The sequence below is a fragment of the Crocuta crocuta genome, unplaced genomic scaffold (assembly GCF_008692635.1).
Source record: "Crocuta crocuta isolate KB4526 unplaced genomic scaffold, BGI_CrCroc_1.0 scaffold153, whole genome shotgun sequence".
Taxonomy (NCBI): Eukaryota; Metazoa; Chordata; class Mammalia; order Carnivora; family Hyaenidae; genus Crocuta; species Crocuta crocuta.
In genome coordinates, this window is record NW_027529525.1 from 3,446,615 (window position 1) to 3,462,208 (window position 15,594).

At 32.9% G+C, this 15,594-nt stretch overlaps 1 protein-coding gene across 1 annotated transcript in view; it reads left to right on the forward strand.

The window, feature by feature from the left end:
- Window positions 1–15,594, forward strand: part of BAZ2B (bromodomain adjacent to zinc finger domain 2B) — a 384,241-nt gene that overhangs the window by 252,658 nt on the left and 115,989 nt on the right. Inside the window, exon 7 of the mRNA XM_077761009.1 lies at window positions 12,794–12,982. Within this exon, the coding sequence (XP_077617135.1) occupies window positions 12,794–12,982 (189 nt within the window). The remainder of the gene's footprint in view (window positions 1–12,793; window positions 12,983–15,594) is intronic.

Consider the following 15,594-nt stretch of genomic DNA (forward strand, 5'->3'; position numbering starts at 1 on the left):
GCCTTTTTGATTTTTGTCATTGATGAATATGACATAGTGTCATATTCCTGCCTTTTTATGTTTTTAGCCTTTTGGATTTCTTCTTTTTTGATGTGATTATTTAGCTAAGGCTTCGGTACATGTTTTATTGGATTGTTTAACTTTCTCTAATAGTTTATGAGGGTTTTATATTTTGGATGCCGGTCCTTTTGTTAGTTATATATGTGGGACCTATCTTTACCCAGTCTGTGGTATGCCTTTTTTTATTCTAAATTGTCTTTTTCTTAATAAAACTTCCAATTTTAATGTAGTTGGATTTCTCAATATTTTGATTTATGGTTATCCTAGTTTAAGAACTCCTCTTTAACCTTAAAGGTTATACATGCAGTTTTAAAGATTTCATTTCCCTCTCCTTTAGTATTGCTTTGAACTTGGTTATCAGATAGCAGGCCAGCTGTGATAGACTGGATTGGCTTTTTAGTTTCGGAACTGTCACCATTTGGGGTTGTTGGTTGATATTTCAGCCAGTTCAGCTCGTGATAACACTAAAGCTGTTTTCAGCATGAAGAGATTTAATACAGGGAATTGAATACTTTCGAAATTATTGAGGAGCTGGTTCCCTCGTCCTCATGCATGATTTTAGGGCATTACTGCTGAATTGGCCTGCTTAAGGTCCAATCAGGACACCACTGTTCCAACTAATGACTCCATGGATCATACCACCTCACCTGCGATCCACTGTTCAGGGACCACTGACATAACTGCCTCCAAGGTTGTTCTGTGTTGCCTAGTATGTCTGCATCCACAAAAAGGACATGCATTATGTGCTGCTGATCTGCCAGTTTAACTCGGTTTTTAATTCTTTTCAAACATATCTGATTGATAGAATCTAAATTATATTCAAAATCCTGGCTACAAAAGAGGAGGTTAGAACAAATGTCAAATGAGCCAATTATCTGTGCACTTGAGCTCATTGGTGATAGGTCCCCTGCTATATCTCCCAACCTGTGAATGTAATAAACTCCTGATATATATATATATAGATAGATGAGCTTTATTCCAATTTCAGTAGTTTTTTTTTCCCTTCAGAACATCTAATAGCTCATGTGTACTTATTATAAATTTCTTTTGATACATTGTTGTGTATGACAATATAAATTAAACCAAACAGAAAAAAAACGCTTTGTTCAAAACATATGCCTCTTAAGCATTACAGACAATAGCAAATACCTATTGCTTTCTAAATAGATTTTTAAAAGACTTTTAAGGACTTCATTCCTTCTATACAATATCGTTAACTTTTCTCTATTTACTGGATCATGTCCCTCAATATAAAAGCATGCTCTTAGTAATATCTCCCATCCTAAAAAACGACACATACCAAAAATCTTTCTTTCATCTCAACTATTTTTCTGGTCATTGCCCTATTTTCTGCGTTGCTTCACAGCCAAACTCTTCAAAAGATATAGCTGTGTATCCTTCCTCCTTTTACTCGTCTCTTATGTACCCATTAACCCATACTACTGTTACTTTTCTATTCTCATCTCACTCAGCCTCTGGGCAGAATTGACATACTTGACCTCTCCCTCCTTCTTGAAAACCTGCTCTTGGGAAAAGTTTGTATCAATTGCTATTATTTCTTCCTTCAAATTTTGTAGGATCCACCAGTGGAGTCATCTGGGCTTAGAAAATTTGTTGTTATTTTAATTGTTTTTGGAAGATATTAACCCATGAGTTCAACCTTCTATTTATTTTTTTAATTTTTTTTAGTGAAAAAGGTGATTTTATTAAAACATGGGGGGAAGACCCATGGGTAGGAAGAGCTGCCCTGGGATCATGGGGAGAAACTGATTATATGCAATTGAGTTCAACTTTTTAAATATTGATAGAGAACTATTCAAGTTATTGTTTTACTCTTTAGTGAGCCTTGGTTGTTGATGTCTTTCAAAGAATTTGTCCATTTCATCTAATTCATTGACTTTATGAACACAAAGTTGTTTTAAATAGTAACTTATCCTTTGAATGTCCTCTCTTTCATTATCGATATTAATAATTTGTGCCTTTTTTCTTTGTTACTAGGGGTTTATCAATTTTATTAATCCTTTTGACAAACTAACTTTTGGTTTCATTGATTTTTCTCAGTTTTGTGTTTTATTTATTTCTGTCCTTTATTATTTCCTTCTGGGTGTGTGTGTGTGTGATTTCTTTTCTTTCTTTCTTTCTTTTTTTTTTTTTTTGGTAACTTTTTAAAAGGAAAGCTTCCATCATTTATTTAAGACCTTTTTATTTTTCTTATATATGCATTTAATGCTATAAATTTCCCAGTTAACTACTGTTAAAACTATATCCTGCAAATTTTGAAGTTTCCATTATCATTCTAGTGAAACTGTTTTCTTTTGCCTTTGTGAATTCTTCTTTCACCGATGGGCTATTTAGAAGTCAATAATTTGACATCTCAGTTTTTTATTGATGTCCGTTTTAATATCATTGTGGTCAAAAACATATTGACGATGATCCATTCTCTGTTTTTTGACTTTCCACTCTTTCTTTATTAGACTAATCCCCTGTTGGTCTTTTCTGTGCTTGTGAAAATTGTTGGGTCAGCCAAGTACTTAGGCAGAGATGAGTCTCTTTCTCTCTGTGGTTTCCTCGCTTCTAAGGTTACCCTCTATTTTCCATCTGCTGTGCCAGCTTTGGACTCTGTACTCTGATACTTCAGGTTTTCTGCTGTCTAAGCTAATCATGGTGAAGGAATGTACTCAATTAAGAAATACATCAAACTCAACTGATCACCCATGTGTAGCTCTTTCAAGAGTTGATTTCTCTATGTTTTCTGCTAGTTATTTTGCAGTGCCCCTGGAATCCTTCCCCATTCATGTTCAGTGTACTTGTAGCTATTAGGCATTTGGATAATTTAAACTCTGAATTTGGGCCTCATTCTTTCTATGGTTTGCTCATTGCCGGAATTTCCCCTTTAAATTTCCTGATGTTGTCCCAGCCCTGGATTCTGACCTCTGGTACCTTTAGCTGATAAGCCTGATGTTTTTTCTTCCACTCTTCTATGTAGTTATACCTGTGAGGTTTAGGCAGAATATCAGATCAGAAAGCCACAAAGTCATACTTCTTACCCCCTTCTTATTACCATTTTTTAAGATTAAACTCTCCCCTGGCTTTTCTCAGCTTTTGGTTGCTTTTCAGTATCTTTAATTTTGTTGTTGTTTTAAATCTGATTTTTATAATAATTATTTTCTATGGATGGTTCATATGACCTCTTCACTACTACTGCTGCAATATTGCCTGAAGTTGCCCCCTAAAAACAAATCACTTAAAAAAAAATTTGCCTAAGACTCCATGGGTGGTGTGTGACCCAGTCTAGCCAATCCAAATATATTTCTTAGGCAGTAGTGATTGGCTAAGGAATAATGGGCACATGATTAGTAAGTTAGACTCATCAAAGACAAAGGGATTCCATTCTGGAATTTTTATTGGTGAGAAAGGATACCCTTTTGTCCCACAAACCTAAGAGGAAGGGCCCATTTGAGGAAGTGGAACCAAGAGAAGAAATAAGAAATTAGGTATTGGTAAACTTTCAATCAAACTTCCTTATTTAAGGTGAACTTATTCCAAAAGCTTTTACATTATGTGAATTAATACATACACTATTTCACTGTAGCCATTTTGAGTTAGGTGTTTGGTACTTTTTGACCTAACATCTATACCCTCCATGATCAAATCTCTGACTACATCAGATTGATCCAGTACTGTATTCACTCTGGCCCCATTATCTTTCAGCTTCTCCGGCCTTTCACATCTTCAGATAAAAAACTTTCTTTCCCAGATCTGGATCTCAAACATGCTTTTTTCCTGTGTCTGGAAGATCTTCATGTGGCTGAGTTTTTCTCATGCTTTGTCTCAGATTAAATATCCTAAGACATATTGGAGAATTCTCCTCTGTTCATAGTGTCTAGGTAATTGTTCAACTATTATATATTTCTGTCCCTAATAATTTCCTCCATCATAGTCTTCACAATCTATAATTATACCATTGATGTTATTTTACTTGTCCCTTTTTCTGTATTTAAATGACAGGAACTATATCTGCTTTCTTTTATCAGCATGTGTCCAGTCAGTGCCTGGCACAAAATATATGCTCAAGAAACAATTTTTGAAGAAAGGAAAGAGATGAACTTTCAGGACTTGGACATGAAAATTAGATGATAAATTAACTTTAATAGATTTTCTAGACTGTGCTATATTTTGTTTGGTAATACCAAATGGCTGTACAGATTTTAGCTGGGGATGGGCATTATAAGCCACATGGTGAGGAATCTTAAAGGATCAGCTGACTTACTGAAAACAGAAGGAATAAATAAAACCCTTTAAGTTCAAAGTTATTATTTTATTGAAACTTCTTATTTAAAAGATAACCAGGGCTTAAGTTTACAACCACTAGTGAATCATCAAAAGAATGAGATAGGCCTGTTCTTGTTGGTTTAGGGATAAAGCCAAAGCTTCATCCCAGTTTCTTTGAATGTTTATGTTATATTTTGAAATATTATTATTATTTTCCTTTTTAGTTGATTTGTCTATATTGTAGATATCTATAAATTTCATAAATAAAGGCCCCCAAATGTTCAACTGTCTAGCTTCCTCTAACTCAGTGGGTTTTTTTAATGAAGGATTTGATCAGAAAGCACTCAATATTTTTGAAATATTATTTTACCCAATTTTTATGAGTAATACTTTGTAGTTTTAATTTAGAATTTTAATAGTAAATTTCTAAAGTAAGATAATACTTTCAAATCAATTAAGTACTCATGAAAATAAACTCAGTATTATAGATTAAATTTTGTCTCCTCCCAGAAAAAGATATACTGGAGTCCTAACTCCCAGTATCTCAGAATGTGACCTATTTGGAGATAGGGTCCTTACAGAAGATCAAGTTAAAATGAGTTTATTAGGGTTAGTTTTAAACCAGTATGACTGGTATACTTATGAAAGAGGGAAATTTGGACACAGAGACATGCACAGAGAAGCCCATGTGAAGACCTATAAAGAAAACCTGAGGTTACCAAAAGCTAGGAGAGAAGTATGGAACAGATCCTTCCTTAGAGCCTTTTTGATTTCAGGCTCCTAGCCTCTGCAACTGCGTGATGATAAATTGTGTTCTAAGGCATTCAGTTTGTGGTACTTAGTAATGGCAGCCCCAGGAAATTAATACACTTAGTATGTTTTCCAAAGCTGATTTTAATAATTTTTGCTCATTATAAGTATTTTTTATTTATTTAAGCATAGGTAAAATAAGATTTTGGAATTTGATTATTTTTAGTTCTCTTTTCTGTGTCATTACTAAAATAAGTACAGCTGGATTTGAAGGTAAAGGTATATATAAAATATTGTATATTTTTAGCATTTTAATCCATGAACTCTAAGTCCTTTCATTTGATCTAATAAAAATGCTTATTACGAAAGAGGAACTGCTCCTATCTTTTAACAGCAGTCATTTGCTAAACTGAATCAAAAGCTATTTACCATGTTCTTTGTTAGATAGTGGCAGCTTTTGTTCCCAAGGTTACCTAGGTTGTGAATGGCTTGTTTTCTAATTTTAAAACACCACAACTGTTTGAAAGGAAAATAGTAATTTTACATAGAATCCAAGCAGATCACAACTTAATCAGGTGATCAAATTGGTCTCACTGGTACATGTAACATCTTGGACCCCAGATATGTTGCACTGAGAAGGGCACGTCGGTTACCCTACCCAATGAATCGAGAGAAAGCATTAAACAAACCACACAGAGATGTTCTACAAAATACTGGACCAGTACTCTTCAATGTATCACGATCCTGAAAGGCAAGTCCGAGGAACTGTCACAAATCAGGGAAAATTAAAGAGACACTGCAACTAAACCCGATAAGATCCGAATAAATTTTTAATTTTAATTAATTAATCAAGGTTAATTTCCTCGTTCTGAAAATTAGTTTTTGTCACAGAAGATGTTAACATAGGGGAGGCTGAGACTCTACTATTTTTGTAACTCTTGTGAGTCCTAAAATAATCTCAAAATTAGTACTTAAAAATAAAAATAAAGACTTTATTTCCATGTCATGAATCATTTTAAATGTTAAAATATAAGGGTTAGCTGGCTAAAAAAGTTTTGAGATTGCAGCAATGAAATGAAGATTATTTAGGGGAAGTGTTTTATCACCATTAGTTATAGAATTCTTTCTGTTTGTTCTCTTATCAAAGATCAAGTTTCTGTAGTTTGCACATTTTAAGTTCTAGAATATTTGAAGATTAATATATTTAAGAATTTCAATATGTGAGCCGATAATTTGAGCATTTCTTTAATTTATAGTGATTTTCATGATGTTCATGTTATTATTACACTTAGTCATTACTAGTGTTAAAGTACACACATAACCTTTATTTCAGTGTGCTGCAGTTTTGATGATTAGCACACTTATGCAGGTTGTATAGCAGAGGCTGATTTTGCAGCTGTAAACTTATGCTTATACTTATAAATAACTAGAGGCAAGAGTTTGAAGACATGTTGCAACAAGTTTGGAAAGCAATGAAAGATTAAAGACATTTTTATTTCTAGTGCACTAACCGCAACATTTGTGGAGTTCTATCACAGTAAGCAATCTCCTTGATTTTTAAAAAGATTCAATGCTTTACCATACTTCTTTTAATTATTTTTTAAAATATTTTTTTAATATTTACTCTGGAGGTAGAGAGAGACAAACAGACCAAGTGCAAGAGGGCGAGGAGCAGAGAGCCTGAAGCAGGTTCCAGGCTCCAAGCTGTCAGCACAGAGCCCCATGCAGGACTCGAACTCGTGAGCCATTAGATTCATGACCTGAGACAAAGTCAAATGCTCAATCAACTGAGCTACCCAGTACCCCTAATTATTTTGCTTTAATTGGCTCTCTGGACTTTTCCTGATAGGAGATTTTGTTCTTGTAGGGGAACAACCCTCATTGTGTTGTGGCCTAAAATTCACCAACATTAATAAAGACACTTGCAGTTACCATGCCATGTTAGCAAGACACTGACGTTTTGTGTAACTTCTTTCAATCACATATACGGAGATTGGCTAGCAGAATTTGAAAATCTCTGCTAAAACGTATTGAGCTTATTATAGTGTAAGTAAGAAAACTTAGGTATTACACATGTATATTAATTTTTATTATTAAGAATGTGGACATTGTTACCTACCACTTAAGATAGAAACTAAAAGTTGTGTTAATCATATTAAAACTATATTTGAATGTTAATATCTGTTAAAAAGAATAATTGTCAGCTTCTAAAAGTATATTCATTTTGTGACATGATTTATCAGGTTGCAGATGTTTTCTCAGAGCAGAATTTTAAAGTTTTAGTCATAGCAAGTGTTTATTTGAGAGCATCTTATATCAGGTATATTAATGTAGAAAAAAGTTACTTCTTCAAAAATGGAACATTCTCATATCCAAATAACTTTATTTTGTAGTCGTGAGGTTAATAGAACCTGTTTGACTCATGTTCTATTTTGTTTCATGTAAGACAATTATTCTGTTATTTTTATTAATACATAATATGCTTTGTTTTAAATGTAGTTTGGCATTCATTGAGCCACCACCAGTCCATGATAAAAAAAAAAATCACCTTGTGAACAATAGCTTGAAATTTCAATACTGGTAAAGGCTAAGGACATTGTTCTGGTAATGGAATCAAGGGTGTAATCTATACAGCACCCCCTGCTGTATAAGACTAAAGCCATAATGTAGAGTCATTAAATCAGCATCTAATTTCCCAAAGAGCTTTGAGTAACTTTATGAACGCTTTTTATATACAGTTAGTCCGTGAACAACACAGGTTTGACAGTGTGGATCCCTTTACACAGACTTTTTTTCCAAATAAATACAGTTTAGTACTATAAATGTACTACTCTTCATAATGATTTTCTTAACATTTATAATATTTTAACTGTAAGAATATGGTATAGAACGTAGATAACATATACAATATGTGTTAATTGACTGTTGTCAGTAAGGCTTCTAGCTGACAATAGTCTATTAGTAGTTAAGTTTTGGAACGAGTCAAATGTATAGGTAGGTTTTTACCTGCAGGGGGTAGCAGGGGAGGCGCCCCTTACCTCTGTGTTGTACAAGGATCAGCTATATTTTTATCATTCGAAGAATAATCCCTGGGTATTCTAGCCTTTTAAAAAAAGAACGAAACAATGAAAACTTCCACTTTAGCTATCTGTAACAGGTATTAGGAAGTGTTACCCTTGCAAGTGATAAGTTTGTTTAATGCAGTGTTTTATAGAGAGTAAAAATGATTAAGAGATGGCTTTTTCCTTTATAACTTTATACTTCAGTAATGTAGTATGGTAAAAGATTACAAATAATCATGAAAGTTAAAGAAGCCCCAAAACATGTCTGGGAAATTCAGGAATACGTCTTGGGCAATTTGTTTTTGAGATGGTTAGGATAGATAAGATTATGAAAGACAAAAGAAGTAAAAAACAAGCAAACAAACCAAAAAACACGTTACATAGGTGAGGGATGTGAACTGGAAGAAATAACGTGACCAAAAATACAACAGTGGGAAACATTTGTTAAGTACCAATTGTGTTTCACATTTGCCAGGTATTGGGGATACTGAGATAAATGAGATTCACTTTTGTTCTCAGGGAGCTAAAATCCTAGTTTACCAATTATTTGCATAAAAGTGATAGTTAAAACATGAAGGCACATGAATAAGAAAGAGTCATACAGGAAAAAAAAAGATAGCAGGACAAAATCTTTAAGAATGCTTATACTTAGTAAAGAAAATCTAATAAAGCAAACCAGAAATATTATTAGAAGATAAAGTTAAGAAGAAGATCAAGACAATTCCATGACCTGGAGCTTAAGGGTGAATATATGGATTTTGTGTGTGTGTGTATTTTTTTAAGTCCCCTGCCCTTTCCTCACTTTCGTGAATGTGGGTCTTAATAAGGAGGAGGCACTCAGAAAGGCCAGATTTATACAGAGAGGTTAAAAATGAGACAAGTCAAGATTAGTAGGACCTGCTGATTAGGAAAACTTTAGTAACTTTATAGACAAAATAGAAGAGAGGCTTGAGGTTTGGCATACATATTAAAGATCCAAGAAGTGAGGAGGGAACAGACAGGTAAGACTTCTTTCAAGATTAACTCCAGAGAGATGGTGATGAGATTGAAAAGGAAGAATAGATAAGAGTCAGGGCATGGTAGGAGATTGGGGAAGTCATGCTAAGAAGTAAGGAAATGGAAATGTGAAAATTGTGGGTAGAGGGCAACTTAAGAATTTAAGATCTTGGAGGTGGTAGAATTTTGAGTGATCAAATCCAATATGTGACCTAAATGGAAATCAAGGAGGAATTAAGGCCAAGTGGTAATTAAAAAAAAGAAAATCAAGGACACCTGGGTGGCTCAGTCAGTCACTTAAGCATCTGAGTTTGGCCCATGTCATGATCTCACAGTTTGTGGATTCGAGTCCCACGTGGGGCTCTGTGCTGACAGCTCAGAGCCTGGAGCCTGCTTTGGATTCTGTGTCTCCCTCTCTCTGCCCCTCCCCCCACTTGAGCTCTGTCTTTCTCTCAAAAGTAAATAAATATTTAAAAAATATTTTTTTAAAAGTCAGGACCAGGGGTTGGTGAAGTAAGGCAAAAGAAAGCTAGGAAGTGTACTTGCAAGTTTAAGTGATTCATGAGAACTTCCTGTTCTGATTGTAGGTCTTTGAAATAAGTCCCATCTATGTACTTTTGCTTTTAATGAGTAGTGAATTAATTTGTTCAGCAGATATTTGTTGTATATTTACTTTGTACGAAACACCATTTTTAGGTGTTTTGGATCTATTACTAACTCCTGTATACGACAGTACCTGTTTAAATGATACTGAAATATTAACTAACTTGTTTTAGACATTATGGTGTAAAAAAAAAGTTCAATAGTATTTAAATTATGTTCCCCATGAGTTTCTTGAGGTCAGGGATTATGTCTTTTTTATTCTTGTATGTCAAATACTAAACGTAGCGCCTGACTTTTCATAGGTATGTTTATGAAATGCCTGAATTACAGAAATGTTTGAATAAAGAAGAGAATAATTCTGGAATATTTTTACATGGACTTAGTATCTGTGTATTTTGAAAGGTCGTACAAAAGCAATACTAAAATTATATACAGTGTTAAGAGGTTTTAACGAGAAAGCTATTTTTTATATCATTGATTTCTAGATTCTTGCTATAAAGGCAAAATATAGTAAAAAATATGAAATTCATTATGAAATCATTTCCCTTCTGTGTATAACTGTATCCATATATAGCAGAGGAAATCTCTAATGTGTATTTTTGATAATGCATGGCATCACTATAATCATTATAATGGGGTCCTAGTCTTTTTTACTAAATAAAAAAGTGAATAGGCCAACAGGGAATAAGCTAACGATTCCGTTGTCACTTGGGTGTTTTCTATGCTTTAATTATCTTCACCAAGAGTTTGACAAGAAAGGGTAAGAAAATAGAATGAGATAGTTCCTTTGTAACGTTGCTAGGCATAAATGTAACTCTGTGTACCCTACTGTGCTTTCTTTTTTCCATTTAAATCTATGGTGAGTAAAGCTCATGCTTTGTTGAAATTCTAGATTCAGTTCCTTCTAGATATACACTCTTTTTAGAGTTTAAAAAAAAGAACACCTTTTTTAATCAAATTATGTATGATTGATTCTTAATTTCTGCTGCAAAAGTGACTTCATTTAAATATTGTTCATGTTTTCTGTTCATGAGACTCAAAGGTTTAGGTCATTTACTTCTTCACAAAAATAAAACTGATCTTTTAACTGCATCTAAGAATGTTTACTACCAATTCATTAGCTGTTCTGGAAGTATTTCTAGCAGTTTCTGACTCTTTATAATTTCAGTCTGTTGTGAGTTTTTATAATATTTGTCCTCAAACTGGAATGGTTTGTTCAACTTATCAAGAAAACTAATGTAGAAGGAAACGTAACTGATCATATGTTTATAAATCAAACATTTGTGATTGATGAAAGTTGAAATGATTGGTAAGAACCAGGGATTTTTTACACGTGAAAGTAAATACTGGTTCTTGATGTTACAGTTCATTTGTTAGAGAAACTAGCTGGGTTTTTGAGAATTTGCAAAAAAAAAAAAAAAACAAAAAACAAAATTACACAATCTTCCTGGTGACCTGTTGCTACTCTTACTGATTTTGAATGACCTTTTCTTGCAGTATGCCCTGTTTTTGTTTTGACTCAAGTTTAGTGCTAATGTGGTCTAGAACTCTGATAACACCAAAGTACCACATTCACAAATTTTCTGTTTAGGCTGTGATGATCAGAAACAGGGATTAGCGGACTTAGAAAAAATACCAAAGTCTGTCCTTTCCTGGTCCTCCTCCCTTATAGTTTCTTTGTGGGCTTCCCTGCAAAACCACTTTGAGAATCTTCCAGTGAGATCCAGTCACTGTGTTGTTATAGTGGGACCTTCACCCTGAACCAGAACTTTTTACCAGATAAGCTGATATAAGATATACTTGATACAATTTATTTAAATCTTACTACTTCAATTAAAAAATGTATTGTTATTTCAGTAAATAATGCAGAGTTTATATTAATCTCTGAAGGTAGACTCTGACCTTTTTGAGGATTTCCTCTTGGTTTTCAGGAATAAAAAAGCATAGGAGGGATTTCGTGGATAACTGAATGACAATAAAAGTATACTTAATTTTTTAACTTACTTACATTTCTCAAATGTATTATGTTAAACCTAAATTGCAATGAATAGTTAGGTATGGTATAAACAGAAGATAATAAGGAAGACTTACTCTCATTTTAACACAGAGCATAATAATACCTCTGCACAGTAAATTCTTAAAATAGCCTAGAGTGTGGGGGTTGATATTCTGTTTTCATAGTATCAGGCCAGGGAAACTTAATTATTTCCTGGAAGTTAGAGGAAAGTTTCCAAGTAGTAACAAATTTCCTGTTATATCCCTTACAAAATATGAAAAAATAAGTCATGGTTTTGATTGTGTAACATTTCAACCTGAATCAATGACACTCAGAACTAGAGTCTCTTTAGAATGGAGATTGAAAAGCCACACATTTGAATTGAACGTAGTAATCTTTCCATCACAAAGTTAAAAATGACTTTTGTACTGATAACCACCCTTGGATGCATTTAAAAATATCTTAGTAGTTTTTTTATTAAATATTTATGTTGTCTTTTACATTGCTTTATTAGGCCAAAATATAATCTATTTTTGGTATCAATACTCCTCACCTAAGAGGTACTGGACAGAGACCATAGCTTCACTTCTAACACATGAAACTGGGACTGCTTTACCCAGAGTGTATGAGAATCTGAGTAATGTCTTGGTGACAAATTCTGGACTGACTTCATTGGTTTTCAACCTTATGTTAATAGAACGTTTTTATTTTCCTTCTTAGGAGTATAAAATTTTGGTAAGAATGTACATGCATTAACAGAAAGTTCACTTCACTTCAGCAGGTCAAACTGTATAATTAGTGAAAATTATGTAACTGAAACATTTTTTCAAATCTCAAATTCAAAGTAAATAAGGTTATACCACTCATTTTGATTATATTTAGAGTACTTACGTATTTCTAGAAATATTCTATAGAGTGTGAAGAGCAAAAATACAAAAGAAAAAGTGTAAAATAGAAAGTTAATGGATAAGAAATTTTAATTATGAATGCTGAAATCAGATAAATCTCATCTGTTTTTATAGTACAACTTTAAGTGTGTTTTTTTCCCTCCCAGGACATTTATTCAGAGCAGCTGGGGATCAACCGTTTAACCTGTCCACAGTGTCGAGTGCCTTCCCAATGGTCAGCCACCCAGTCTTTGGTCTACATTCAGCCAGCTCAGGGCATTCAGAATTTGGTGGTTTGGGGACACTTGGTACACCCACAGCCTTAGCCGCACATCCCCAACTAGCATCTTTTCCAGGTAAACATCTGTTACAAGCAGTGTTCAAGGAAAGGAGGAAAGCTTGAAAATGTTCAAGCGGTAATTTGTTTTTTAAATTGAAAAAAAAAGTAGCCTAATGCCTGGTATATTAAAAAGTCTTGTACAAGAATTGGCTCAATCCTCCATGTGCAAAAAAGCTCACACAATTTGTGCTACGTAGTAGTGCAGTTATAGAGATTCAAGTGTTTAGCTACAGAGAGGGGCATCTACCACAAAAGTGAATCATTAGGCCACATTTTTCTCATGCTTTTAATCGAAATAAGTAGGAAGGTGTAAATACCTTAAGTATAGAGCTTGATGAATTTTTCTCAACTTTATTTGATTTTTTAAAAATTATTTAACTCACAGTGGAAAGTATATTCCAGTTCTTATAATCAATATATCTATACTTTTATTTTGAGTTCTCACTTCCTCTGCACTTTCTAAGGCACATGAACTTGGCTCTTAAATTTCTATATTTTTCCATATTTGATCACAACATCTATAGATATGTACCATTTGCTTGCATAGCAGCAAGACCAGAATTATCCCAAATTCTATAGAAGGGAATTCAGGAGCTCTGTAGGACATCAACTAAAGCTTAAATTGGACAAACATGCTATAATTTGTCTCATTATATTATTTTGAAAATCTAAATCTTAATATGTTTCCAGTGATTGATTTTACTTTAATAAATTTTAGTAAGAGATGCAAGGTTTAGTGTTACATAGAAGAGTTTAAAAATTAGTGTATAACTCTAGAGACAAATAGACCTGAATTTAAATGTGGCTATGCTACATTTTAGCTATGTGACCATGAACAAGTAATATGACCACTCTGCCTCAGTTTTCTCAACTGAAAATGAGGATAAATAATAGTACCTGCCTCTTAGGGTTCTTGTAGAGATTGAAGATAAGCCATATCAGTATTGACTGCAAAGTTTAGCATATATAATTAGTACATAATTAGTAATTATCATTATTATTTCCTCTTGCCCACTTTAATGGGTAATAAGTTATCAAGTTCTTCTTTTAAAAAAACAAGTATTTCATTTTAACTATATACAGAATGGAAAGATGGTTAGATATATATTGCAAGTACTATTATTTGAGTCATGTTATTCCTTTAATTCAGTTGTCTGGGATAGAAGAGCCAAAGGGAGGGGTAATGTGACTAGAAAGTTAAAGTTAAGTCTTAAACTGAGTCTTAACATTTGCTTTAAAAATATAATCGGAATTTATTTTGGCCAGTTTCTAGCATGGTTGCTTAGCAAGATGATCAATTCAATAGTTATTTGCTGAAACATAGGATTTCTGAATAAAAATCAAAATAGATAGTAGTAATATAGTTACTCGTTATCTTAATTTTTAAATTATTTTATTGTAGTTATCAGACCCAGACTTGTATGTAATTTGAGGAAATTTTTAGATGGTGACTTAAATGATCATACCATACCTTTTGAGCATTAGTAAACCACAATTAAAATCAAATACAATCTGCACTGATAGTTATCAGTGATAATGGATAGTTTATCACAGTGATAAATGATAGCATTTGTAAAGAGTTACTCATCTGGACTTAAATAATGTTGATACTTCCACTGTATAGAAAAAAAGTCAATAACTTCTCTAGCCTACCTGGATGATTCACTCATTCACTTATTATACAAAGTTCTTTGAGCATCTAATCTGTTCTGTGCACTGAGGAATACACTCACATTGTATATGTTTGTTTACAGTTTTTAAGAAGGGATAAACAGATCATTACAAGCAGTCTTTAATGGTCAGAGTATTGTCTTTTTTGCCAAATGAACAGAGACTATGCCCAGACCCAGAGGACTCATTTTTCAAGTTGTAGATTTGGTATAATTTAAATTTAAATTCTCTTTAATTGCCTTTATTCAAAACAGTAGTCATTTAAATGCCAAATTTTTGAAATCACCTAAAAATTAATGAAGACACACAAGGAAGAAATTACTACAAATTTTAAATAAAGAATAATTTATTTCAGATGATTGGATCCATGGTGCAAAATAATTTCATGGATATTAGTGTGATATTATTTCCATTTTATATTGAAATAGCATTTCACAGTAATCTCTTTTAGTGTTTACAGTTTTTGATCATTATATTTTTATATTATATTACCATGAATTTCATTGAAGCATCTGTCTCTATCAAGTATAAAAGATTTTAAAATTCTGCTATATTTTCTAGGTTCAATATCATCTAAAGTATTAAGCTCTTTCAGTTTAATATGATTAATGTTACTAATATGCTGTTACCTCATTTAAATACATTCGGAAACTTATCATGTGCTGGGATATGTAATCCTTATTTTGTATATTTTATCTTATCAACAAGCTAATTTGTGAATGACTAAGTTGGTTTTCTCTTTTCTTAAACTTGGAAGATAAATAAGCTTGTTGCTTAACAAAAATTATATTATTTCTTATGAAATATTAGACAGTTGTAAAGTTTGTAATCAGAAGCTATACGATCTTCATATTTTTATTTGATTGATTTTATTTACTGTTTTTTTTTACCTGTAGTGTCAGCTTATTTATACCATATTCATTTTCCAGTTTTTTTCTAATCCCCATTGTGTACTTA